This window comes from Labeo rohita, chromosome 6 (assembly GCF_022985175.1).
Source record: "Labeo rohita strain BAU-BD-2019 chromosome 6, IGBB_LRoh.1.0, whole genome shotgun sequence".
Taxonomy (NCBI): Eukaryota; Metazoa; Chordata; class Actinopteri; order Cypriniformes; family Cyprinidae; genus Labeo; species Labeo rohita.
In genome coordinates this window covers 22,141,202-22,167,620 of record NC_066874.1, presented here as the reverse complement: position 1 = coordinate 22,167,620, position 26,419 = coordinate 22,141,202, and the positions used below count along the sequence as shown (strand labels likewise).

Here is a 26,419-nt window from a genome sequence, read left to right as displayed (position 1 = left end):
AAAATATCTTAATTTGTGTTCTGAAGATGAACGAAGGTCTTACGGGTTTGGAACGACATGAGGGTGAGTAATTAATGGCAGAATTTTCATTTTTTGGTGAACTATCTCTTTAAGAACCGCAGTGTATATACAGAAGGGTGCACACTGTTTTCAAATGCAACATCTGTGTAGCTGCTTTACAGATATTGTACAAAACAAGCCACATGGCTTTCCAATCTGTGTGATGATTTTGCAGCTTCACATAAGTCACATTCCCAGCTCTAATTGTTTGAGTAGTTATGACTGCATAAATGATTCTTTGCAATTAGCGAGAATGAAGAGTCTCTGGGGACTATTATGTTTCTTTCATATCTGTAGTGTGGTGATTTGAATGCCGATTTAGGCATTTCTGCTTCTTGCTGCCAGTTACTCACTCTCTGACAAACCCACAGAAACACAAAGATTTTTTTTTTTTTTTTTTTTTTCTTTGTCAAGGTTTAGTGAATAGCAAAATGCAAAGTTCCCCCGCCAAACCGGTGCTTTTTCTTGGTGAATGTGTCATGTTGTCTAGCAATCTAGCTGTTTGTCTATCATTTCTTTGGCAGTTTTACATTTTAAGGTTCTTTGTGGATGTACGTGAAAGAAGTTGCAATTGACACATGCATTTTATCCATCTCTGATAAGACTTTTTTCTGCTCAGGATTTTTCTCAGTGCCTTGTGACAGCTGCATTGTCATTGTGTGAAGCTCTGAAGAAAATCCTCTACTCTGTTGTGAAGGAAATTGATCTGGATTTGCATGGTGTCAATTATTTATCTTTTGGTTTATGTAGGGCTTTACACTCTGATTTGCACCGCTACTTGTTCCTTGCTACAAGTCCTGTTGGCTTTGGCGTAAATGCACACAGCACGTCATAATAGAATTGAATGTGCTTCATTGACTCAAGCGCTTGCGCTTCAAGCAGTATTTTTGTTTAGATGCCCAAAACAAATACACAGCCAGAGGTCATTTCTAAACATCCTTTCCACACAACATTAATGGATTCCTGATAAAAGGGTGCACTGTAATGGTTTGGACCAAAATATAACAAGGAAATGCAGGAATAAAAGCTTTTAAGTGTACCAGAAATGTTCTTGTAAATACTTTCTCCTTTTTACTTCAATTGAATTGACTGTCCTTGCCAGTAATGCACAAATTTTTTTATGTTATTTTATTTTTTACACAGGATATTCTACGTATCGCATGACTCCCAAGATCTGAAGATCTTCAGTTATATAGCAAGAGATGGACAGAGCAACGTGTTTCGATGTAACGTCTTCAAATCAAAGAAAAAGGTAGGCATCTCTTGAGCGTGTCTTCTAGTCAGGACGTTGAGTGCTGATGATTTTCCTTAGACAATACAATCCCGTCATTGAAGCTCCAAGCGAATGAAGTCTACTGACAGTTCCTTGCCTCTTCAGCACACTTCTTTCATTTTACTTCAGGGCATATAGTTGAAAAAACCCGTCAGAAAAAAGAGGGAACAGCAGCCCTTGGCCATGAAACTGAAGTGCGCTTTTCAGAATGGCTATATTTTTCTTCTCAGTCGGTCTAGCATGCAGAGCAGTACAATGATTCAGCAGCAGCACATGTAGATGATATACTGACAGAACTTGCTTTTAGTTCTTAAAGCTGTCGAATTCTGATCCCTTTCATGCGTCTGCACCGGATTTGAATCAGAGGCAATTTTGAAAGCTAAATAACTGTTTAAAGACGCCCACCACCTCTAAGAAGGATTTGACATCTGAATCTGTTTTTCTCTGCTTGGCTGGTTTAAATATTTATTTTTAGTATTGGCAATTAATCTACAGTGTCACGAGAATCAAAATAAGACTTTTCAGAGGGAAAATAAGTATTTTTCTCTCCAGAACTGGTGCCTACACTGTCTATAAATATAGAGGAATTCATGCTAGGCGATAGTTGTCACTATGACACATCACATCACATTATCACAGGAGTTTGTATACACAAGGATCTCCGAGTGCTAAGGGCTAGAGAACAGACTGTACAAGAGGTGTATGTGAAAATATAAGATGTCAGGCACAGGCATATATGTGTACTGTTTTGGACAAATATGCAGTATGACTGCATTAAGTCACCACATCATCTGCGGTTTTTGTTGGATTTTTTTCCCCTCTCAATCACTGTAAAAATATCCTATTAAATTTACAGTGAAAAAGGCATCTCCTCCAGGTGGATGCACAAGGTCACTTCCACAAAGATAAATTATCATCAGGGTATTATGCGTGACCATAAACAGTTTATTCTAAATTTGATTTTCAACAGTAATGTAAATAAATGTTTTGCATTTCATTTTTTGGTATCACTTTACAATAATGTTCCATTTGTTAACTATGTTTAACGCATTGACTAACACAGAGCGATACATTGTAACAGTAAAAATACAACTGGTTATTTTTAGTACATTTTAACTCCGGTCCAGTTAGTAACATTAATAGATACAACTTTTGATTTTAATAATGTAGTGAATGTTGGCTTCTTCTATTATTAGGTTAATGTTTATTGCATTTATGGATGCCATATATATAAAATATCTCCACTGTGTGTACCCATTTTAAAGGAGAACTCCACTTACAGAGCAACAATTCACAAATAATTTACTCACCCCCTTGTCATCCAAGATGTTCATGTCTTTCTGTCTTCGGTCATGAAGAAATTATGGTTTTTGAGGAAAGCATTTCAGGATTTTTCTCCATATAATGGACTTCATTGGTGCCCTGATTTTGAACTTCCAAAATGTAGTTTAAATGCAGCTTTAAAGGACTTTAAATGATCCCAGGAAAATTTTTGGAAAATAAAATATTTTATACTTTTTAAGCACAGAAGCTCGTGTAGCACAGGCTCTGGGATGCGCGTTCACGACGCTGCGCACAATTGAATCACGTTGAAAGGTCATGCGGGACGTAGGCGGAACTACAGACCCAGTGAACTAATTCCAGTACAGAACTTAATAGGATGTTGCGCATACGCGACTGAACGAATCACTTCCCGAGAAGAGATTAAAGATTTGTTCAAAATTAACGAATCATTCAAGAACTACCCATCACTAATTCGTAGTATTATAGATGTGCATCCCAGAGCCCTGTGCTACACAAGCTTTTGTGCTTAAAAAGTATACAAATTTGTATTTTTCGGAAAAAATACATAAATAAAAATTACCGATCCTTTCGCTAGATAAGACCCTTCTTCCTTGGCTGGGATCGTTTAGAGCCCTTTGAAGCTGCATTTTGGAAGTTCAAAATCAGGGCACCAATGAAGTCCATTACATGGAGAAAAATCCTGAAATGTTTTCCTCAAAAACCATAATTTCTTTACCACTGAAGACAGAAAGACATGAACATCTTGGATGACAAGGGGGTGAGTAAATTATTTGTGAATTGTTGTTCTGGAAGTGGACTTCTCCTTTAACCTTTCAGAAACATTAGTTCAGCTATAACTGTTATTTTGGAATTTCTTTGAAAATATCCTAAATTTAATTAATAAATTTGATTAATTTTCTGCACTATTTGGCATGATTTCCAGTGTTTTGTAATCCTATATAAAATTGCAAAGCATTTGTTTTTATATTTTCATCATAATATACAAACAAACTTTGTTCTGGTTTCCTTTTAATGAAATATCATGTGGTGTGACCATCAAGAAACTACCATTTTGGGATTTTTTTTTTTGGGTGGAAATTCATACAAAGATAGAACTTTGCCAAGGACCCATAGAAGCATCAAGCAGGTTTATAACTCTCTTTCTAATTTGGGAAAAAAAGAACCTTTTTAACAGCTGGTATCTATTTACCACATTTGTATATCATGTGGTATGACCTCAAAAAAACAAAACAAAACAAAAAAACAATAAATATTAAGGTTATTTCTTTTTATTATCAATTTCATAGTGACCTTTTGTGGGAAGCTAGCTTTCTGTGCTTGTAAATTTTGACTGAATTTGACAATGTCATGTGGTGCGACCACTGCAGAGTGTTTTCCGTTATAGATATATGTCTCAGATTGGCAGTTTTTGTGCTTTTATATTCAGCTGATGGTTTATATATGTAAAATACTTTATTGTAGTATCATTTGGAATAGATTTTATTGCAATTTGGGTCATTTCAGGCGGTGCCTTGTACCTGATTTACACTTCATAGAATTTGTAACGTTAAGACCTAACTGCAAATTAACATAATTTTTCCCAATGAAAGTAGTCCGTGTATTGTTTGTTTAGTAAGTCTGAGCTGGTCTTTCACATGAAAGGCTGCAAGTAAAATAACAGACACTAATCTGAATACAAATTTCCACTCATCTATAACCTAACTTTGTTTCGTTTCATGCCTCATTCTTTTATGGATATGAGCTTCCAAATAGTGTACAAAATGAGCTCACTGTAATGAGATTGCCACGGTATTAAAAACAATGTAGCACAGAAAACAGTTGTTATGAAAGCCTGACACATGGACTCTATATTACCCGTGTTTCTCTCATCATAAAGAATGTGACACATCAATAGTTATAGATTGTACAGCAGAAGTTTGGCCGTGGTGAAAGGGAATCAAGAATAAAAGTATTCTTTTATTTAACAAAGATTCTTTAGAAAGAAGTAGCTCATTGGAGTTGAAAGCTCTGTCTGGCCCATTTCGCCCCGGCATCGCTGTTCATTACAGGCCGAGCCATTCAGAGCTGCTCTGGGTAATTGTACATCAACTGCTCAAGTGTTCTTTCAAATAAACAGGGAATAGATCTGCACTGATAATTTCACCTTTACTGTCTGCAGACTCAATCGTGTTAACTGAAATAATGTTTTCGTTCTATTTTTCATCATCATCTATCAAAATACTGATGACAGATCTGCAGCATTTTGTGGAATAGGTAGTTTTTGTGCAGTAGTCTTACAGAGTCTGCAGACCGACGGTTGTATCCAGTGTTTAAATGTTACTTGAATTAAATTGTAACACTTAGTGGATTGTCACAACTAATTCCATGGAAAACTGAAAGTTAATTGAAAAAATTCCATCCATTCCTTGTGCCTTTTGATTGGCTGCTTACATGGTTGGCAGATTTCCTGTTTTCCACATTTGGTGGCTCACAGCATACCATCTGAAATTAAGTGTGGGAAGGGGAAAGCTTTTATGATTAATCAAATGAGCAGGTATGAGTCATATCAAAGCATTTCTCTCTTGTTTGAGTCCCTTTGTTTTCGTTCCTTGACTGAATTGAGACTTCAGAGCTGGCATCTTTTTACCCTGTTGATGACCTCAATTGTCAGACTTTGACTTGTACTTCAGTTGATAAAAATATAAACATTGTAAACAAGTGAAAAAGATGTGAAGTAGACAATCCAATCATTTTCATTTCTAATAAAAGTCTTTGTATTATTAATTCATTATTATAAATATTAGCATTTTTTAGTTTTGACTTACAGAAACTCTCTTATCTTTTCTTTGTAGAGCCAAGCCATGCGGATAGTGCGGACAGTGGGTCAGGCTTTTGAGGTCTGTCATAAACTTAGCCTGCAGCACACCCAGCAAAACGCAGACGGTCAGGAAGATGGTGATGCTGACAAGACATGCACAGATTCGGGCGTACCAGGTACTGCTATGAACTGTATTCTTTCCAGTTCTTTGTCATACTTGAAGTCAGTGCAGTCATCTTTTATTCTTCAAACGCGCTTTAATTGATCGTCTGTTTGTGCCCCTTGAACTTGGTGTGATGGGATTACAGATGAGTGATTTTGCTGCTGATCTCTGACACACTTTGATTTAGCAAAGGGAAAATCCATGCAGTTGTTCAAGGTATTTTGGTGCAATCCAGCGCAGTGCGTCCAGCAAGTCAGGCTTTGATAGGCAGCATGGAACAGCACCTATGATTGCTTGCGTCTGAGGGGCAGATCTCATGGTGCATAGGCCAGGGGTTCAGGCTGATCATCCTCCCACAGCTCCCTCTGGACAGGTTTTCTTTTCAAATGCAAATGAGCTCTCATTCACCCACGCGCTGCATCTAATCCGCATAGGATTCCCCAGCTCCAATATACTGCATTGTCACGAAGATGGGACTCACTATGTTTAATAGCTCCACTGCTGTCCAGGGTTAGGACAGGGAGAACTTAATAACCCCTTTTCATAGGAAAACAGCAAACCTGTCTTAGAGCTGACACTTCAGAGCCAAACAACGCATAATTGCTTAAAGGGATCGTTCACCCAAAAATGAAAGTTCTGTCATTGATTACTCACCCTCATGTTGTTCCAAACCCGTAAGACCTTTGTTCATCTTCGGAACACAACTAGGATATTTTTGGTGAAATCCCAGAGCTTTCTGACCCTGGATAGATAGCAAGTTCAAGGCCCAGAAAGGCACTAAGGATACCCTTAAAATAGTCCATCAGTGGTTCAACTTTAATTTAATGAAGCTACAAGAATATGTTTGCGGAATCGATGCTGAATCATTTCTTGATTTGCGCTGCAACAATTTATCGTCCCATCCCTAGTAGTGGCATTGCTGTCTGTGCAGGGTCAGAAAGCTCTCAGATTTCAGCAAAAATATTTTTTATTTAAAATATTTATAATATTTATAATGTTCTGAAGATGAACAAAGGTCTTACGGGTTTGAAACGACATGAGTGCAAGTAATTAATAACAGAATTTTAATTTTTGGGTGAACTATCCCTTTAAATTACTAAAAAACTTTGACAAATAAGTATTGAGCATCATAGCTAATGTTTATGATGTTTTAAAAACATATTTTAATGTCCTATCTAATTTGCTTGAGTTTTTTTTTATGCCAGAAAGAGGTTTTTGATAAAAAAATAAAATTCAAAGTGAACAATTATTATCAATTTTGATTTTATTATAGATGTGTGATGGAAAAATAAAATTAGTTGGGAGTGTTAAACATAATTTAACATCTTTGTGTCACGGCAAGTAACCAAATGACCAATTTTTTGTGGCTTTAAATTTGGTAATTAAAGTACATAATTAAAATAATTAGGGCTGTCAAATGATGAAACACAATTAATTGGATACATAATAAAAGTTTGCCTAATATGTGTGTGTACTGTGTGTTATTATTATGTATATATAAATACACACAAATGAATGTATATATTTAAGAGAAATATGTTATGTACAAAATATTTTATTTATATATAATATAAATTATATAAAATTATAATAAATACATATACTTGTAGATATTCCTTAAATGTTTACATTAATGTGTTTGTATTTATATATACATAATTGCACACAGTACACACATATATTAGGCAAACTCAAACTCTTATTTTGTATGCGGCTAATTGTGATTAATATAAATTCACATAAATGTTCACATAATAAGATTAATCGGTAACATGATTTCACATTTATATTCGACAAATGGAAAAAAATAAAATGTCTAGGCCCATGTGCAATATACTATGTGTATATTTATTTATTTATTTATTTATTTATTTATGTATTTTTGCATCTTGCCAGATACAAACAATTTTTTTTCAGCTCCATAATTGCTTTTTAGCCACTGGAAATGCCAGTGAAGATCTGTGAAGGACTGTGTACCATTACTGTACACGAGTTTGAGTGCAGAGTAAATGCCTCTGACCTCAGTTCTATTTCCTTTTTTAACTCTCATGTTATGTTCAGTAACACAATATGGAGTTTATGATCTGGGTTAAACTGTCAACCTAAAATAGCTATAATCCCTTCAAATTGTATTTTAATTGAATGACAGTGAAGTTATTGATTGATTTATGTATTTGTCTGATTAGTTTTTATATATATAAATATAAATATATATATATATATATATATATATATATATATATATATATATATGTATATGTATATGTATGTGTATATATATGTATATATATATATGTGTGTATATATATATATATGTATATATGTATATGTATGTATATGTATGTATATGTATGTATATGTATGTATATATATATATATATATATATATATATATATATATATATATATATATATATATATATATAATTGTAATCTTATATTTATCTTTATTTTAATGTTTTATTTATTTTGCAATTTACAATTTACTACAGTAAAATGAATTTTAAAAAATACAAATATTCCATTTAGTCCCTCACTCAATGCAATAAATCTAGTGCATGATATATGATTACAATACAAGAATGTTGTTCAGAATAGTTTTACATGTAGTATAGCATGTCGCACCACAGGACACGGCTGTCACTGCTTGCCAATGTCATGTCAACTATCCATTTCCAGAAATACAGACCTGCTGTACAGACCGAGTGAAGGTGTGGTCAAAACATACATGGGGCCCCATATCAGTAACACGACCGTCCCACAGGGGATCCAGAGTTTACACAGACAACATCTGTGTTTGGTCAGAATAAATCTATTTGTGTACATAGCTTTATGAATAAAAGAAAAAAAACATTAGTTCGTGTAAACTCAGCAGCTCCCAAGTTCCAACAACAAAACCTAAAAAAAAGCTTGCATTGGCTTTTTTCCATCAAATGTTTCCCTTAAACCCTATATCATGCTTTCCATCTCGGTAATAAATATTTAGCAAGATGATTTGTTTCTCTCCAAAGGGCGGGAACTCACAGGGGCCGAAAAGCCGGCTGCAGATGAGACGGACATTGATGCAGAGGAGCTTCCCCTCCCCGACAGCACAATGGACGAGTTCAGTCGCGGAGTCACTGACCTGGATGCGGCCAAGAAAGAGGAAGATGTCAGCAAGGACAAAAAGGTATCCAGCTGCAGCTCGCTTGCCCACTTAATTATTCAATCCATATCAATAATTAACCACAATCTTCTATAATGTCGCGCTCTCGAAATGGTTTGCTAAATCGCTGTATATCAGCTTTTACGCACACATCCTCTGTGCTGTATCTTCCAATTAACTTGAGTAATCGAGGGAAGGTTATTCAGCGCATATTTATTGTTTTTTGCAGATTAGGTTTGTTTTATGCTCACGGCTGTGATCAGCCTGGGGTCCAGATGTAGCTATAAGCCCATTAGCATAATCTTATAGTGTGAAAGCCGCTGTGCTGCAAAGGATTATGTAATGATACTGTGACCCTGACTAGCTGAGACATTCCTCAAGAGAATCATTATGGTAATGACAGTTTAGTGTTGAGGAAAGGAAAGTCATATTGGTTGCATTTCTTCGTATTCATCTCTAATTTTCACCATCTGGATCATCCAAATGACAAGCATTTTAATAGAATTGGACTGAGGTTTTGAGTCAGCCTAAAAATAGCATTGTGAGTATTCATTGCGTTGAATGCAGGCTTTCTGTTGTCCATATAGCTTATTTGTTCTACCTCGCTGATGCGTGTTTATCTTTCCGCTCAGGCATAATTTTGTGGGTTTGTTGCATCAGTGTCTGGGGCGATGAGGCTGGAATCATGTCTGAGACTGATAAGACACTCCTCTCCTCAGGAAATTACAATGTCAGAAATGTTTGGGTTGTCTCAGATGATTGTTTCATGATTTATAAGCCAGTCAGAAACTTTTACTCTGTGCCAGAGAAAGCTCCCATGCCAGCCTCGGAGGTACCGTGTTCTTATTTCATTCGGTTTCAAAGTTTTTGACCCAAATGGAAATTTTGCAGTCCATTATAACTCAAATGAGGTGTGGTGATGGTGATAGTCTAACAATATACGTGTCATTTATTTTAGTTCTTTATTTAATTTTTTTAGCGTTATCGGTTGATTTTAGATTAGTCTTTTTTTAAAGTTATCCTAACAGGAGTAGAGGGCCGTTTTTAAGCATATTTCATAAGATTAATTATATTCTGAACCACAGTATAAAAAACTTAAATGAGATATTGATCAAAATTTGAGGATGCTCACAGATATCTCCAAGTTGCTGGTGTTAATCTTGCACGTGGTGCTGGTTTCCTTATTTATATGACAATCCCTATTTAACTGGCAGCATTCATCCAATTTTCACTAAGACTGCAAGATGGCAAGCTGCTCAAGGGTGACTGAAACACTACGACAGGAGGGTGTCCCGATGAAGGTCAAAGGGATGACTATTTCATCTGTGATGTCTCAAATAATGCAGGTTTACAGTGATGCTAATTCATTCAAGTCCCCCAAATATATTTGTCCACATAAGACAAATGCATGAGAAGACAGGATAATGCGGAGACTCTCAATGGAGAATTGGTTCAGCACTGCAGCTGGAATTGCTTGCCAGTTCAGTGCTGAACAGGGTAAGAATCTGTCTTGGCATGTGTAAGAGAAGTCAGACTGAAAGCACACTCTGCAGTGACCAAACCTCTCATTAGCAGAAAGAATCAAATGGCTAGGCTCACCTTTGCTGAGGAGCATGCTGTGTGGAGAGAGAACTGGTTCAAAGTTCACTTTAGTGATGAGAGCGAATTTAATTTATTTGGATCTCATGGGAAACATTTTGTTAGGTGTCAGACTGAGGAAAGACTGAAGCCCAAGAAAATACCATCGATTGATGGTATTTTCAAGTGTTTTAGGCAAAATAGTAATAATGTAAAATGTATTGTAATATAGATTTAAATATTGGCCGTTTACTGGCCATAATATGTATTTTCATTTCCTATTTCCATCCAGCTTAAATATACTGGAGTCAGGCAAATGAGAAATAACATTACAATGCTGAGATATAACATTGAAATTCTGAGAAATAGTTACAATTCTGAGAAATAAACTCATAATTCTGAGAAATAACATTATAATTCTGAGAAATAAACTCGAAATTGAGAAATAAACTTGAAATTCTGAGAAATGAACTTGAAATTCTGAGAAATAACATTGCAATTCTGAGAAATAACATTGCAGTTCTGAGAAATAAAGTTACAGTTCTGAGAAATAAACTCAAAATTGAGAAATAAACTCACAATTCTGAGAAATAAACTTGAAATGCTGAGAAATAACATTGCAATTCTGAAAAATAAACTCACAATTCTGAGAAATGACATTACAGTTCTGAGAAATAACATCACAATTCTGAGAAATAAACTCACAATTCTGAGAAATAACATTGCAATTCTGAGAAATAAACTCACAATTCTGAGAAATAAACTCACAATTCTGTGAAATAACATCAATTCTGAGAAATAGCATCACAATTATGAGAAATAAACTTGAAATTCTAAGAAATAACATCGCAATTCTGAGAAATAAACTCACAATTCTGAGAAATAACATCACAATTCTGAGAAATAAACTCACAATTCTGAGAAATAACATTACAATTCTGAGAAATAACATCACAATTCTGAGAAATAACATTGCAATTCTGAGAAATAAACTCACAATTCTGAGAAATAACATCAATTCTGAGAAATAACATTGCAATTCTGAGAAATAAACTTGAAATTCTGAGAAATAACATCGCAATTCTGAGAAATAACATTGCAATTCTGAGAAATAAACTCACAATTCTGAGAAATGACATTACAGTTCCGAGAAATAACATCACAATTCTGAGAAATAAACTCAATTCTGAGAAATAAACTCACAATTCTGAGAAATGACATTACAGTTCTGAGAAATAACATCACAATTCTGAGAAATAGCATCACAATTATGAGAAATAAACTTGAAATTCTGAGAAATAACATTGCAATTCTGAGAAACAAACTCACAATTCTGAGAAATGACATTACAGTTCTGAGAAATAACATCACAATTCTGAGAAATAACATCACAATTCTGAGAAATAACATTGCAATTCTGAGAAATAAACTCACAATTCTGAGAAATGACATTACAGTTCTGAGAAATAAACTCACAATTCTGAGAAATAACATTGCAATTCTGAGAAATGACATTGCAATTCTGAGAAATAAACTCACAATTCTGAGAAATAACATTGCAATTCTGAGAAATAAACTCACAATTCTGTGAAATAACATCAATTCTGAGAAATAGCATCACAGTTATGAGAAATAAACTTGAAATTCTGAGAAATAAACTCACAATTCTGAGAAATGACATTACAGTTCCGAGAAATAACATCACAATTCTGAGAAATAAACTCACAATTCTGAGAAATAACATTGCAATTCTGAGAAATAAACTCACAATTCTGAGAAATAACATTGCAATTCTGAGAAATAAACTCACAATTCTGAGAAATGACATTACAGTTCCGAGAAATAACATCACAATTCTGAGAAATAAACTCAATTCTGAGAAATAAACTCACAATTCTGAGAAATAACATTGCAATTCTGAGAAATAAACTCACAATTCTGAGAAATAACATTGCAATTCTGAGAAATAAACTCACAATTCTGTGAAATAACATCAATTCTGAGAAATAGCATCACAATTATGAGAAATAAACTTGAAATTCTGAGAAATAACATTGCAATTCTGAGAAATAAACTCACAATTCTGAGAAATGACATTACAGTTCTGAGAAATAACATCACAATTCTGAGAAATAAACTAAATTTTGAGAAATAACATCACAATTCTGAGAAATAACACTCACAATTCTGAGAAATAACATCACAATTCTGAGAAATAACATCAATTCTGAGAAATAACGTCACAACTACAGAAATAAATTTGCAATTCAGAGAAATAAACTTGCAATTCTGAGAAATAACATCACAATTCTTAGAAATAACATTGCGATTCTGAGAAATAAACTCCAAATTTTGAGAAATGAACTTGAAATTCTGAGAAATAAAGTCACAATTCTGACCTTTTTTATAAACATGCAATTACGAATTAAGTCAGAATTGTGAGATATAAACTTGTGATTCTGAGAACATCAGTCTTTTTTTCCCCTCAAAATTGTAGGAAAAAAGTCTGAATTGTGAGAAACTTGTTTATATCTTGCGATTCTGACTTTGTAGCTTGCAATTGCGAGTTTATATCTCACAATTCTGAATTGTGAGATAAAAAGTCTCTTTTTTTTTTTTTTTTTTTTTTTTTTTTTTTTTTATAGTTATTATTCTGTGGCAGAAATGGGCTTCCATAGACATGTGTGGTATGACACCCATTGATATTTGACATTTTCTGTTGGCAACTGTTACTACTACCATGGTTACAGACAGTATTCAAGTCACTGATTTTGGCTGCTTGACCATACAGGAACCATTTTATCCACCTCTGACTGCTGTTGTGTGAATGGGACTTACCAGTAAATACAGTTGTCAGTTCCAAACGCCAACGGTGTGAATGGAATCGAATCTAAGGAGGTTTGATCTTGAAGAATAGTTCTTGTTTCTGGATTTTAAAGAAATCATATGTGTACATTTGGCACTTTTGAAAGAAGATTTAAATTTAGAATTTCAGTGAATGTCTTCATGAATAAAACCTCTGAGAGTGTGCTGTCATACTCCTACATAAGCAGATCATTTTACATTCTTGTATACTGCAGAACAGCGATACTCATGCCATCCTTAAGGACTTGTGGAGCGGAAATGGACTGATTGTGTAGGAGTTCATGTTGTTTTTAGGACTGGTACAAGTCTCTGAGCTGTTCGGTAAGCTTGGAGTCAGTTGTACTTGTGAAGCAGAGAGCTTCTGCCTGTCGCTCTGTCAACTTCATGTGCCTGTTGAGTTTCCTGATATGAACATCAGCTTATTGGAGTTAATTATTAGATTATACATTTCTTTGCAATCTATTTGTAGAATTGATTAGTAAGTCAAATATGAGAAAATGTTTGTAATGACATGTTGAAAGGCTCTTGGTCTTTTATTGAGGTCATGCGACCTAAGCCTGAGTCAATGGATATTAGTTAGTGAGCAGAATACTGATTTATTTGTCCGCTCTAAAATGAAATACACGTACAGATTTTATTTTGGCTGGTGTTTTCACTTACGAATGTGACCTTAGTGGTTATAAATGCATTTTTAATTTACATTCTGAGCATGACCTTGTTACTTTATTATAACTGCTAATCAAAATTGGAAGAAGGCAGGGAAATAACACTCTAAATGGTCTGGTGTGCTACTCCATTTTCATTCAAATGAACTGAAATGAATTGAATTGAAAATGTTCAGGAGAGGTGTTATTTTTATTTTATTTTTTACAATATTATATATTTTTTATTATTTTAATTCGTTTTATTTTTATTTTATTAATATTATTATATAATTTAATTATTATGATTATTTATTTTAAAACCATTTTGAAAATCTTTTTTCTCTCTCTCTTTAATATAATAATTAATATAAAGAGCTTTAAACTTCATATATTGTACCCATTAAATATTGGATGGTTGGCCTTACATCAGTTCAAAATAACATTTCCAAAGGGAAATTCTAGTGTATGTGTGTGCTTGCTTGTTTAATATGCAAAGTAGAACAAATTACCATGTTTATTGTATTTCCTATCCTGCAGGCAGTTAATTAGAGCAGCAAATCTCAGTTTCACCCCATCATATTGTTTGTAGGGAATTGGCAGACGCTTTCTAATAAAATGAGAAGTTTGGAGTTTCTGTAACTGTTTGAATAACATTCCTCTCTGAGCTTTGATAATGAATGGGCCAAGGACACACTGGATGCACAAGTGGTTGCATCCTATTTTATAAGACACCGCAGTGTGCTTTGAAGGATTTCTGCACAAAACGGTCACTGAATAACTAATGCAAGCAATTAGTCCTCTTCAGCAATTCTGAACTTTACTTAATGTCAGAGCTCAGCACCACAGTCTGGAAACTCTGTGGCAGCCTACAGCTGTGGGAATTTCATAGCAGAGGCTGAAATATAGAAATGGGGCTTCTGTGTAGCTCTGATCATATCAGACAATCTCTGCCAGGCAAACAGCCAGGTTTCTACCAGGAATGAGTTTCCTTTAGTTACAGGGCACATATATCTCCTGGATGCAGGTAGAATAAATCCAAAACCAGCCAGACCCCCGAGGAGCTGGACATCGTAGACTGAAAGTGCGAAAACTGTGTAAATATAGCCCTGTTTCTTCATTTTGGAGAAGTAGTGTCCATTTAAATTAAACTCTTCATGTCAGAAGTGTTTGGAGATGGGATTTTGGAAAATGGTGGAATGGAGGCTTGCTCTCAAGAGCCCTCAGGCCCTGAAATGCTAGATGGTACCCGAAAACCAAAAAGTGTTTCAAAGTAATGTCAGTTTCTTTGGATAATTCATGATGAACCGAGTTCAGCCCATGTCTCCATGTAAGAGGCAGCTTTACTTTTGCCCTCGTGCTCCATTTCAGAAAGTCCTCCCCAATGTATTGCTGTTTGCACCAGATTGGTGGTTAGACACTTTAGAGCAGTCAGAGGGATGTTTGTTGTGCTGCTTCAAGTCTGTGCTAGATGGGACTAGAGATTTGAGGTTTTGATTTCGATCCACCTTCACCATTCCAGTTTTTTTTTTTTGTTTTTTTTTGGTGTGTTCGTTGTGCATTTTGAGTTTTGTGCTAGATGGGCTAGCAATATTTGTGGTTTATATTTCAGCCCCCATTCACCATTCCAGTTTTTCTGTGTTTGTTTGTTTGTTTTGTTTGTTTTTGTGCGTTTTGTCACCATTACAGTTTTTGTTAGCTTTTTGTTTGGTGTTTTTGGGTTGTTTGTTTTTTTTTTTTTTGTTTGTTTGTTTTGTGTCGTTTAGTTTGGTGTTTTTGTGGGGGGGGGATAAGGCTATCGAGATTCGTGGTTATTTTTTCAGTCCCTTCACCATTCTAGCTTTTGTTTGTTTTTCATGTTTTTTATTTATTTATTTATTCATTTTTGTTGTGCATTTTGAGTTTTATGCTAGATAGGCTAGCAATATTTGTGGTTTATATTTCAGCCCCCATTCACCATTCCAGTTTTTCTGTGTTTGTTTGTTTGTTTTGTTTGTTTTTGTGCGTTTTGTTCGAGTTGGGGATGGGACTGTCAAAATTTGTAGTTTTTATTACAGGCCCCCTTCACCATTACAGTTTTTGTTTGCTTTTTGTTTGGTGTTTTTGGGTTGTTGTTTTTTTTTTGTTTGTTTGTTTTGTGTCGTTTAGTTTGGTGTTTTTGTGGGGGGGGGGATAAGGCTATCGAGATTCGTGGTTATTTTTTCAGTCCCTTCACCATTCTAGCTTTTGTTTGTTTTTCATGTTTTTTATTTATTTATTTATTCATTTTTGTTGTGCATTTTGAGTTTTATGCTAGATAGGCTAGCAATATTTGTGGTTTATATTTCAGCCCCCATTCACCATTCCAGTTTTTCTGTGTTTGTTTGTTTGTTTTGTTTGTTTTTGTGCGTTTTGTCACCATTACAGTTTTTGTTAGCTTTTTGTTTGGTGTTTTTGGGTTGTTTGTTTTTTTTTTTTTTTTTTTTTTTTTTTGTGTCGTTTAGTTTGGTGTTTTTGTGGGGGGGGGATAAGGCTATCGAGATTCGTGGTTATTTTTTCAGTCCCTTCACCATTCTAGCTTTTGTTTGTTTTTCATGTTTTTTATTTATTTATTTATTCATTTTTGTTGTGCATTTTGAGTTTTATGCTAGATAGGCTAGCAATATTTGTGGTTTATATTTCAGCCCCCATTCACCATTCCAGTTTTTCTGTGTTTGTTTGTTTGTTTTGTTTGTTTTTGTGCGTTTTGTTCGAGTTGGGGATGGGACTGTCAAAATTTGTAGTTTTTATTACAGGCCCCCTTCACCATTACAGTTTTTGTTTGCTTTTTGTTTGGTGTTTTTGGTTCGTTTGTTTTTTTTTGTTTTTTTTTTGTTTGTTTTGTGTCGTTTAGTTTGGTGTTTTTTGTGGGGGGGGTTGATAAGGCTATCGAGAGTCGTGGTTATTTTTTCAGTCCCTTCACCATTCTAGTTTTTGTTTGTTTGTTTTTCATGTTTTTTATTTATTTATTTATTTATTTTTGTTGTGCATTTTGAGTTTTATGCTAGATAGGCTAGCAATATTTGTGGTTTATATTTCAGCCCCCATGTTTGTTTGTTTGTTTGTTTGTTTTGTTTGCTTTTTGTTTGTGTTTTTGTTTTTGTGCGTTTTGTTCGAGTTAGGGAAGGGACTGGGGGAGAGATAAGGCTATCGAGATTTGTGGTCCTTATTTCAGCCCCCCTTCACCATTCCAGTTTTTGTTTTGTTTTGTTTGCTTTTTGTTTGCTGTGTTTCTTTTGCTTTGCTTTTTATGTTTTGCTTCTGTTTTGTTTTGAGTTTTTTTTGTTCTTCTTTTCATATCTATGATAGATAGTACTAGAGATTAGTACGAGATTTGTGGTTCTTATTTCTGCTCCTCTTCTCCATTCCAGTTTTTGATGGTTTGTTTCATGTTTTTTGTTTTTTGTCTTGTTTGTTTTGATTTGTTTGTCTTTTTTTTTTTTTTTTTTGTTGCATCCAGATTTTAGTTTTTTGTTTGTTTGTTTGTTTGTTTGTATTTTATCATATCTGTGAATCTATGAAATTTGTGGTTCTTGTTGTTTTTGTGTTTTGTTTTTTGGTTTGTTTTTACAAATAAGTAACTTTTTCTGAGTTTTTTGATCACTGTGTTGTTTAGTTGGGCAACAGAAACCCAATGTCCTTGTTGCACGCAGAGCATGTTGTTAGCAATGCAAAGGTCATGGGTTTGATTCCCTGGTAATAGATCTATTGGAAAATGTTTATTTTGAATGCACTCAGAGCTAAACGCGTATATAGATTTTTGTATATCTTATTTATAATGTTTGTGTTATTTCACAGCTACCAGTATTCCAGTATTCATATTCAATTTGAACAGCAAGCTCACAGCACTTAGACATTGCTTTCTTTCACTGTGGTGCTGTAGGTTGTAGATTGGCCTTACTTTGCCTTAATTAGCATCCTTTCCCTTTGTTTTCCCTCTAAACACTTTTTTTCGTTGCAGCTGAGAGGAGACATAAAAGAACAGACTTAGAAAAAGAAAAGCTTTCTGCTTCAAGAGCCTCTGCAGCCAGTTTAGTTTTAGCACCTTGAGAAGAGATGCACAGATAGAAAGAAAATAAACACTTTTCTTACTGTTGATTTAGTATTCATACAGAAAACAGCCTTTGCGCTGTCTGTACCATCACTGTTGGGAACCAGACAGCTATTGAATCAATACCCTGCTAGGTAACAATAGACGTCTAAAAATGGCAAACTACAAATGAAATTCAACTGAGTAACTTCGACCATGCTCAGACGTGTAGTCTAAATGCTGATAAAGCTTTGGCATTTCACTCTCAATGATCTTTCAGACATTATAACAAAGCCCTTTTGTCTTTCTGATTCATTCAGTCATAAATTTAGGTCGCGTTTCGAAAGGATGCACGATTATTCAATGCATGATTGGTTCATTCACTTCTATCCATATGCTAATGTGTTACACTGACATTTAACATTAGTTTGAAAGCGTGGAAGACAATAAAAGCCAACAGCTTTATGGTGGCACTTAATCATCTTTACTGTTAGTTAGCTCTTTAACAGCTTGGAGCTCTTTTGATTCACCTTCAGACTGTGTCTGACAACCATCCTAGCTCATGATATTTAATGCCATTCTACAGTATATTTTTCAAGGTGCTGAATGAACCACCACAGTGGAAAAGGGATCCTTTATAAACTTGCTGTAAAACATCGTTATTTGAGATTGTTTGATGTTTCAGGTCATTGTACTATCCTCTTTAAATCCTGACATATCAATGGAGGAAATCCATGTGGACTGTTTTAATAGACACAGTAGTTTTGTCTGATCTTTTTGAAGCTGTATTATCGTCTAGGGTGTGCCGGTACCCTCAGGCAACTTTTAGTGTTATAACCATAACAATGCACACCGTTTTCTCTTGTGATTTTTTTCAGACGTTATTGTCTTGACTCTGTCATGTTAGTGAGAAAGGTAACGGTGCTCACTTACATCCTTAGTGTCTTTTCTGTTAAGATCCTTCAGCATTGTATTCCAGTCCCCAATGTCATGTTCCTGTCCTCAGGGCTACTCAACTTTGAAAAGCTCAAGGGCCGCAAAGCCTCAAGATCTCTTTTGATTTAAAGAGCTCTTGATTTTTCTTATTAATGAGGCCAGTTGTCTACTGTAGTTTTATATCACATTTGAAGCACTTCTTTGACACGCTCTTCACTCTTCAGGGTGTAGTTTGTTGTATTTATTAGTTCAAGTATTTTTTGTTCTTCATGTTTAGTAGCACTGACTCAGGTTGTTAAAGGGATAGTTCACCCAAAAATGAAAATCTGATGTTTATCTGCTTGCCCACAGGGCATCCAATATGTAGGTGACTTTGTTTCTTCAGTAGAACACAAACAAAGATTTTTAACTCAAACCATTGCAGTCTGTCAGTCATATAATGGCAGTCAATGGCTACCAAATCTTTGAGAGTAAAAAAAAACATACACAAAATCAAATTAAACCCTGTGACTCGTGACGATACACTGATGTCCTAAGACACAAAACAATCAGTTTGTGCGAGAAACTGAACAGTATTTATATCTTTTTTTATTTTTATTTTTATTTTTTTTTGTTACGTCTGATTCACTGCTATGTCCTGCTGTCCTGAGCACTTGCACAGCATCTGGAGCGTGACGTGTACGTGCTCCAACTCCAGTGCAAAGCTAAAATTGGCCTAATGTTAGTGTAATTTATTAACATGCACATCATAACACCATCTTTTTTAGGCAAGCACATATGGTACTCACTGAAAAAAAAAAAAATTAATCAAGGTAATTGCAACTTTTTAGCTCAATTCTTACTTTTTTTTTTACGATTATATATCTCGTAATTCTGACTTTTTGTTCCTCACAATTCTGGCAATTCTCAGAATTGTGAGATATAAACTCATAATTGCAATTTCTGAAGTCCAATTCTGAGGAAAAAAGAGAGATGTGAGTTTATAACTTAAAAATCTGACTATATAAATTGCAATTGCGACTTTATATCATGAAATTCTGAGAAAAAAAGTCAGAACTGCAAGATGTAAACTGCCAATTGTGAGAAAAAAAATCATAATTATAAAATTAAAAGCTGCAATTACTTTTTTTTTTCTTTTCTTTTTTTTATTCAATGGCAGAAATAGGCTTCCAAAAGTACCAAATATTTTTAGCATGTTACTAACTATAATGCTTTCATTTCTATGGTTATTCAAACTGTGAATAAATTATATACAAAAAGCGGGCAAAGCGGGCTAAATTCAGTCTAGCATGAGTTTAAGCACTCAAAAACTCCCCCGTTATAATCAGTAAAGCTGATGTTGATCCAAACTACTGTCCCACAACCAAAAAAACACATTTAAAAAGCATTTAAGTATTCAAATATTAGATGTTTACTAAGATCCTTTTATTATCTATTGAAACCCACAATAATATTTAAAATATTAGTAAGCTTAATATATATAAAATCATCAAGTATTTAAAGTATCAAAAAAATTTTTTTATATATTTTCTGTGTAAATTATGAAACTTCATGTGTAGTAAAAAAAAAAAAAAAAAAGATGATGATCAGGAAATATTCATGTATCTCTCTCATAGCTACATGGTGAGTAGATAGACCCCATCAATTTGGGTTAAATGTGTTTAAAAATTCTGAAAAATCTGTGTGTAACTTTAAGGAATGTCACTACAGATCTGTGCAGAACTGTGCTCATGTGCTGATTAGCATCTTGGAGCTAGATTCAAAAGTATCTTAAATTGTCACTACCGAAACAGTCACGACCGAGACATTTGGTGGACTTTTGGTAGTAACATTTTTTTGTTTTCTTTGGTTGTTGTTCCATAAATTTGTCACTACGAAACAGTTACAACCGAAACATGTCATCATTGCTCCGTTAGTGACAAAAGGGAACACATAATCCTCATATTTGGGGGAAATAAACAATTTTTTTGTAAAGTTATGCTAATTTTAATATTTTAGTATGTTTTAGTAGTGTTTTAGTATGTAAGTTAAAATTCTGTAATGTGATGTGGTCGCTACCAAAGCATTGCTGTCGCTACCGAAAATGTGCTGTCACTACCAAAACGTGATGTTTTGTCAAAAATGAAGTATAATGAATTATCAACTAAGATGTTATGGTAGTATTTGATTCAATGTATATTCAAACTGATGAATCCTTAACTTTGAAATCAGTATAATCAACTTTTTGGCTTTCACAAAGAAAAATGGGATTCAAAATACAGCAAATCTCATAAATTACACTTGAAATACTGTTAAAAATGTAATTATTGATTTACCTCTGAAAAGTGTTACTAAAATAGCATATATAAATTGCTGTGTTTCAGTAGTGACAAATTTGGGGAGAGGACAAATACTCTGAAACTTTCTAAAAAATACAATATGAGAAATGACTGCACAGTAACTAGAAATGTGTACCTTGGATGTTATACAATTTGCATACATACATTTGTTTTTGGAAAAAGACATTTTTTTTCAAGACGTTTCCAACTCTGGACCAATTCTGTAGAATGACCCATATATACATAAAATGTTTTTGCGTTTACTATGAAAGTAGTACGTTTTGCAACCAAATGTCAACATTTTTACATTTCATAATGTGCTTCTCAATGCCATCACTAAATGTTTCTTGTCTGAGAAACCCAGAAGCAAGAAAGCAAATTTGTGTAACGGGGCAATAATTCCCTCTTTACGTCTCTAACGCCGTCAAGGACATCTCAGAAAAAAAATAGTCAATAAACAGGAGGCAGCAATCTGCCTAGCAGAAAGCCCTGAGCAGAAACGCAATGAGGGCATTTGTGTGGCCGCTAGCAAATCTCTCTCAGCCCAGCTGTGAGCTGAACATTGCTCTTTTACCCTCGTTTACCCTCAAGGGCTCAGTGCTCTCTCTAGGGCACAACCGTCACTTCTCATATTCAGAAAGCTCGACATATTGCACAGGTTCAGGAGAGGCAATGTGTCTAGTCTAGACATGAGTTATAGCATTTTGCTCCCAAGCTCGTTGTATTTCACGTGCTGCTGAGTGTGTTTCGATGTGTGTCGTTCTGTGTCTGACTGGAATATCAAACAATGTTGAAAAAAAAAAACACCTTATTTACATTCAGGTCTTTACGTTTGTTTCTTGTATAATGAATATCCAGCACTGCAAGACTCCTGGATTGTTTCGCCAATTATCAAAAAGACCAGCATAGTAATCATGTGCTAGAAAAAGGCTTATGTTGTAATGCTCAGCATATTTTCTTTTTCATGTGCAGACATTCTCAGGCAAAGGTGGATTAGTTTGTTGTTAGATGTAATCCACTTTTAAATGCGTTGCTTTCAAGTACAGAACATCCATCCTGGACTATCAGAGACCTCAGCACATTTTCATCTTTGCTTTACGTGCTAGATAAGAAGTTTTTTGATGTTTAGAAGGATACATGTAGGAATCAACGTTTTTTGCCCAGGATAACAGTCAGCTTATCTGCTTTGTAAAGTCGATATATACTTTGAGACTCTGCAAACTTTCCGGTGATGTCTTCTGACTAGTAGGTGTCTTAATAATCTCAGCCTCACAGTACGTTCACTGACTGTCTGATGGGTATTGTACACAAAAATAGTAAGAGCTGGCTCAAAAGCAGCTGTTCCAATTTGAATAGCTCACTTCCTGACAATTTTATGTCTGGAAGCAGAACTTTTGAGTATAGTATAAAACACTGTTCTATACTACTTTTCAGAAGTTTAATTTAAATAAGGGTGTGTTCATACTTGTCATGTTTGGTTCAATTAAAACGACCTCTGGTGCGGTTGCTCTGTTAGCGCAGTCCATTTTAATAAGTGTGAATGCTGCCATCCGAATCCTGGTGTGCACCAAACAAGAGACCACATCCAAGATCCAAGATGTTCATGTCGTTCTGTCTTCAGTTGAAAAGAAATTAAAGGTTTTTGAGGAAAACCTTCCAGGATTTTTCTCCATATAGTGGACTTCAATGGTGGCCAACAGGCGGAAGGTCCAAACTGCAGTTTCAATGCAGCTTGAAAGGGCTCTACACAATCCCATCCGAGAAATAAGGGTGTTATCGAGCGAAACGATCCATCATGCTTTTTAACCACAAATGCTTGTCTTTCATTAACGCTGCAATGTGCATGTGCGTCTTTACGCATTGTGTAATCACATAGGAAAGGTGATGTGCGGTTAGTTGTTTGTCTGTGTACTTCGGTTCAGAAAGGTAGGGGGGGGGGCGAAAAACTGCATCTCATTCTCTCCTCTAATTTCAAAATCATCCAACACCCTTGTTTTACCTTTTTTTTGTAAAGGGCATTTGACTTTCTTTCCACGTTCACTTTGTAAACACTGGGTTGATACTTCCACCTACGTCACTTGTGCATGACTACGTAGTGCGTAAGGTTCCGTTCATGCAAGATAAGCATTTGTGGTTAAAAAGTATATCATTTTCATTTTTATTTTTATCGTTTTGCTAGATAATACCCTTATTCCACAGCTGGGATCGTGTCTTTTGAAGCTGCATTGAAACTACAGTTTGGACCTTCAACCCATTCCCATTGAAGTCCACCACATAGAGAAAAATCCTGGAATGTTTTCCTCAAAAACCTTAATTACTTATCAACTGAAGAAAGACTGACATGAACATCTTGGATGACATTATCAGAAAATATTTAAATCTTGAAGTGAACTAATCCTTTAAGCAACACAATTGTTTTCATCATTGATAATAAGAAATATTATTATATTATTAAATATTATTAATTTAACTTTTCATCACAGAAAGAAATGATATTTTATTATAGAAAACAGTTATTTTAAATTGTAGTCATGTTTTACAATATTACTGCTTTAATGTGTTTTGATCAAATACGTTCAGCTTTGGTGAACATGAGACTTCTTTCAGAAACGAACAAACAAACAAAATCTTACCAACCCTAAACTTGAACAGTAGTGTATCTGTGGAAAACAGTCTGTACTTTTTTTATGTGGATGGACAGAAATGTCTAGGTTGGAAGTTTGTGTAGGGGAAGCTGTAAAGTGGAAAACACTTTATACTGGTTGTCAAAAGTCTGGCAATGCAACACAAAGTCTGTATAAAACAAAACTCATAGATTCGAAACATGAGTTTCTTACAGTTACACTGTATGAACTTTCAGCTGAAAAACATTTAGCAGCTACCGTAATAATGGATTAACATTGCCATAAAGCAAAGAAAATAAGAGCATAAACTTCCTTTTGTTGTTCTCCACCTTAAAGGAGAACTCCACTTTCAGAACAACAATTTACAAAAAATGTACTCACCCCCTTGTCATCCAAGATGTTCATGTCTTTCTTTCTTCAGTCGTGAAGAAATTATGGTTTTTGAGGAAAGCATTTCAGGATTTTTCTTCATATAATGGAGTTCATTGGTGCACTGATTTTGAACTTCCAAAATGTAGTTTAAATGCAGCTGCAAAGGGCTCTAAATGATCCCAGCCAAGGAAGAAGGGTCTTACCAAGCGAAACGATTGGTCTTTTTTTTTTTTTCTCATATTGGACGTTTAAAATCGGGGCACCATTATATGAAGAAAACTCCTGAAATGCTTTCCTCAAGAAACACAGTTTCAAAAGACAGAAAGACATGAACATCTTGGATGGCAAGGGGGTGAGTAAATTATTTGTAAGTTGTTGTTCTTGAATTGGACTTCTCCTTTAAGGTCTGAAAAATTCTGAACTGAAGACAGCTGTTGTAGAAAAGTCCAAGGCCTCTGCTGTGACATTTCAGAAAATGTGGAGATGTAAGCTGTAGCACCTGTATAATTATAAGATTATTTAATAACCATCCTCCACCAGTGGCTTTACTCTACAGGCATGCGGTAATCTAATAAAATATAATGAGGTAATTTGTACTGTAATACCAGTGTACGCCATAGATTGCTGTATTATTTAGTCACATATGTTCACACTGCTTCTTAGGCATTCAATTTCTTTACAAGTTTTTCTTTGTAATTTCATTTTTTCCCTTTTTTATGTTATACTTTGACGTTAGAGATGAGCACAACTGATTGTTTTCATTCTGTTGCATTGAAAGTCTTCACACAGAATCTTCTGGGAAACATCAGCCTCTAACCACCACATGAGAACTGCCAACTAGAGAAACAAGCGAACATGTGCGGCGGTTTTACCGCTTCACAAAGCATCCCATGTGAAACGGCCTTTAGGGAGTTGAGTTTCTGCAGCATGACAGACGTTTCCATATTCCTCCTCACTGACCTTTTTCTTCCACTGTAGGCCTATATTTAACCCAGACCAAAACTTCAGGTGTTTATGGATCCTGGTGATGATCACTAAAATAGCACTACAAGCTTTTAGTAGCTGTTGTTGATTACACATCCATCACATAATCACAGATGAAACTAATTAGGTTTTTCTACAGCGGTTAATTGAAAGCACTCAAATGAACGCTGTTTCCCTTGATACTTTTTAACAGATGTGTTTTCTTCAACCATTTACCAAAGACTGCTCTGCATTGTATTTTTTGTTACACAGCAAAAAAAAAAAAAAAAAAAAAAAAACAGTACAGATTTGAGAACAGATGATAGTGTAATTATTCCCCATGGAGTGATGGAAATATTCCAATAACCATCATGGATAAAACTGTATTTGCATTTCCACAAGGAAATGCTGGTGCTTGCTAAGCAGCAAAAGCTTAAGCTCTGCATAAATGAAATATCAAATTAGAACAGTCATAAACTTCATTGCTGTCATATTCGCTCATGTCTTGTTTTCTGACAGCTGTGCACAAAAATCCAACCCGCAACATGGTTTCTGTGCCAACTTTGCAATGTAAACAGCTTTAGATGATTAATATATGTAGAAGACATATCTCAGTTCAGTATGGAAATGAATGCAATAAAGACTAGTTGTAAATATTATATCTTTGCTTTTGGCAAACGTAATGCTGTATGCACATTTGCTTAATGCCGACCCCATTATCATATTGTAAAGAAATCTTTTTTTTAGATAATTTGCCTAATTTTAAGTAAAATACCAGAAAAATGGCTACTTCATACAGTAAAAGTAGTTTTTTTTTTTTTGTTTTGTTTTTTAATCTACATTCGGTTTTAATTATATTGTCGGTTTTATCTCATGTCTCTCAGCTAATGAAGAGAACTTTTAGTTTGTCTCACACATCAGGGATCTGTTTCTGCAGCATTTGTTGAGCTGTACAATTTGAAGTCTGTAAAATATATTCATCAATGAATCATTTATTAAGAATGTGCTAATTCATTAAGAAAATATTCATTAAGCCCGTCCAAACTTCTTTCTGTGCTCGTTTTTCTGACACTTACAGTGTGCTCAGTCCAAACACTCTGTTCATAACAAATGATTTGATCCATGATTTATGCTCCGTGATGTGACAACTTCAAACTTGGACGGCACAAAAGTAGCAAATATTTTATCAGCAGCAGAGTCATGCTTATCTTCAATTTTTCAGTTTATATCATAAGATGAGCAGTAATATAATTCACAGAACGTTTTCCCCAGACACGCTATGCAGATTTTTCAAGCTATGAATTCAGGGGATGTCACCGGTCTCTGCGGCT

At 34.8% G+C, this 26,419-nt stretch overlaps 1 protein-coding gene across 1 annotated transcript in view; it reads left to right on the top strand.

Annotated features, from left to right (window-relative positions):
- nos1apa (nitric oxide synthase 1 (neuronal) adaptor protein a) overlaps positions 1-26,419 on the top strand; it is a 102,037-nt gene that overhangs the window by 63,263 nt on the left and 12,355 nt on the right. The window contains exons 5-7 of the mRNA XM_051112383.1: positions 1,204-1,312; positions 5,470-5,611; positions 8,610-8,767. Of these exons, the coding sequence (XP_050968340.1) occupies positions 1,204-1,312; positions 5,470-5,611; positions 8,610-8,767 (409 nt within the window). The remainder of the gene's footprint in view (positions 1-1,203; positions 1,313-5,469; positions 5,612-8,609; positions 8,768-26,419) is intronic.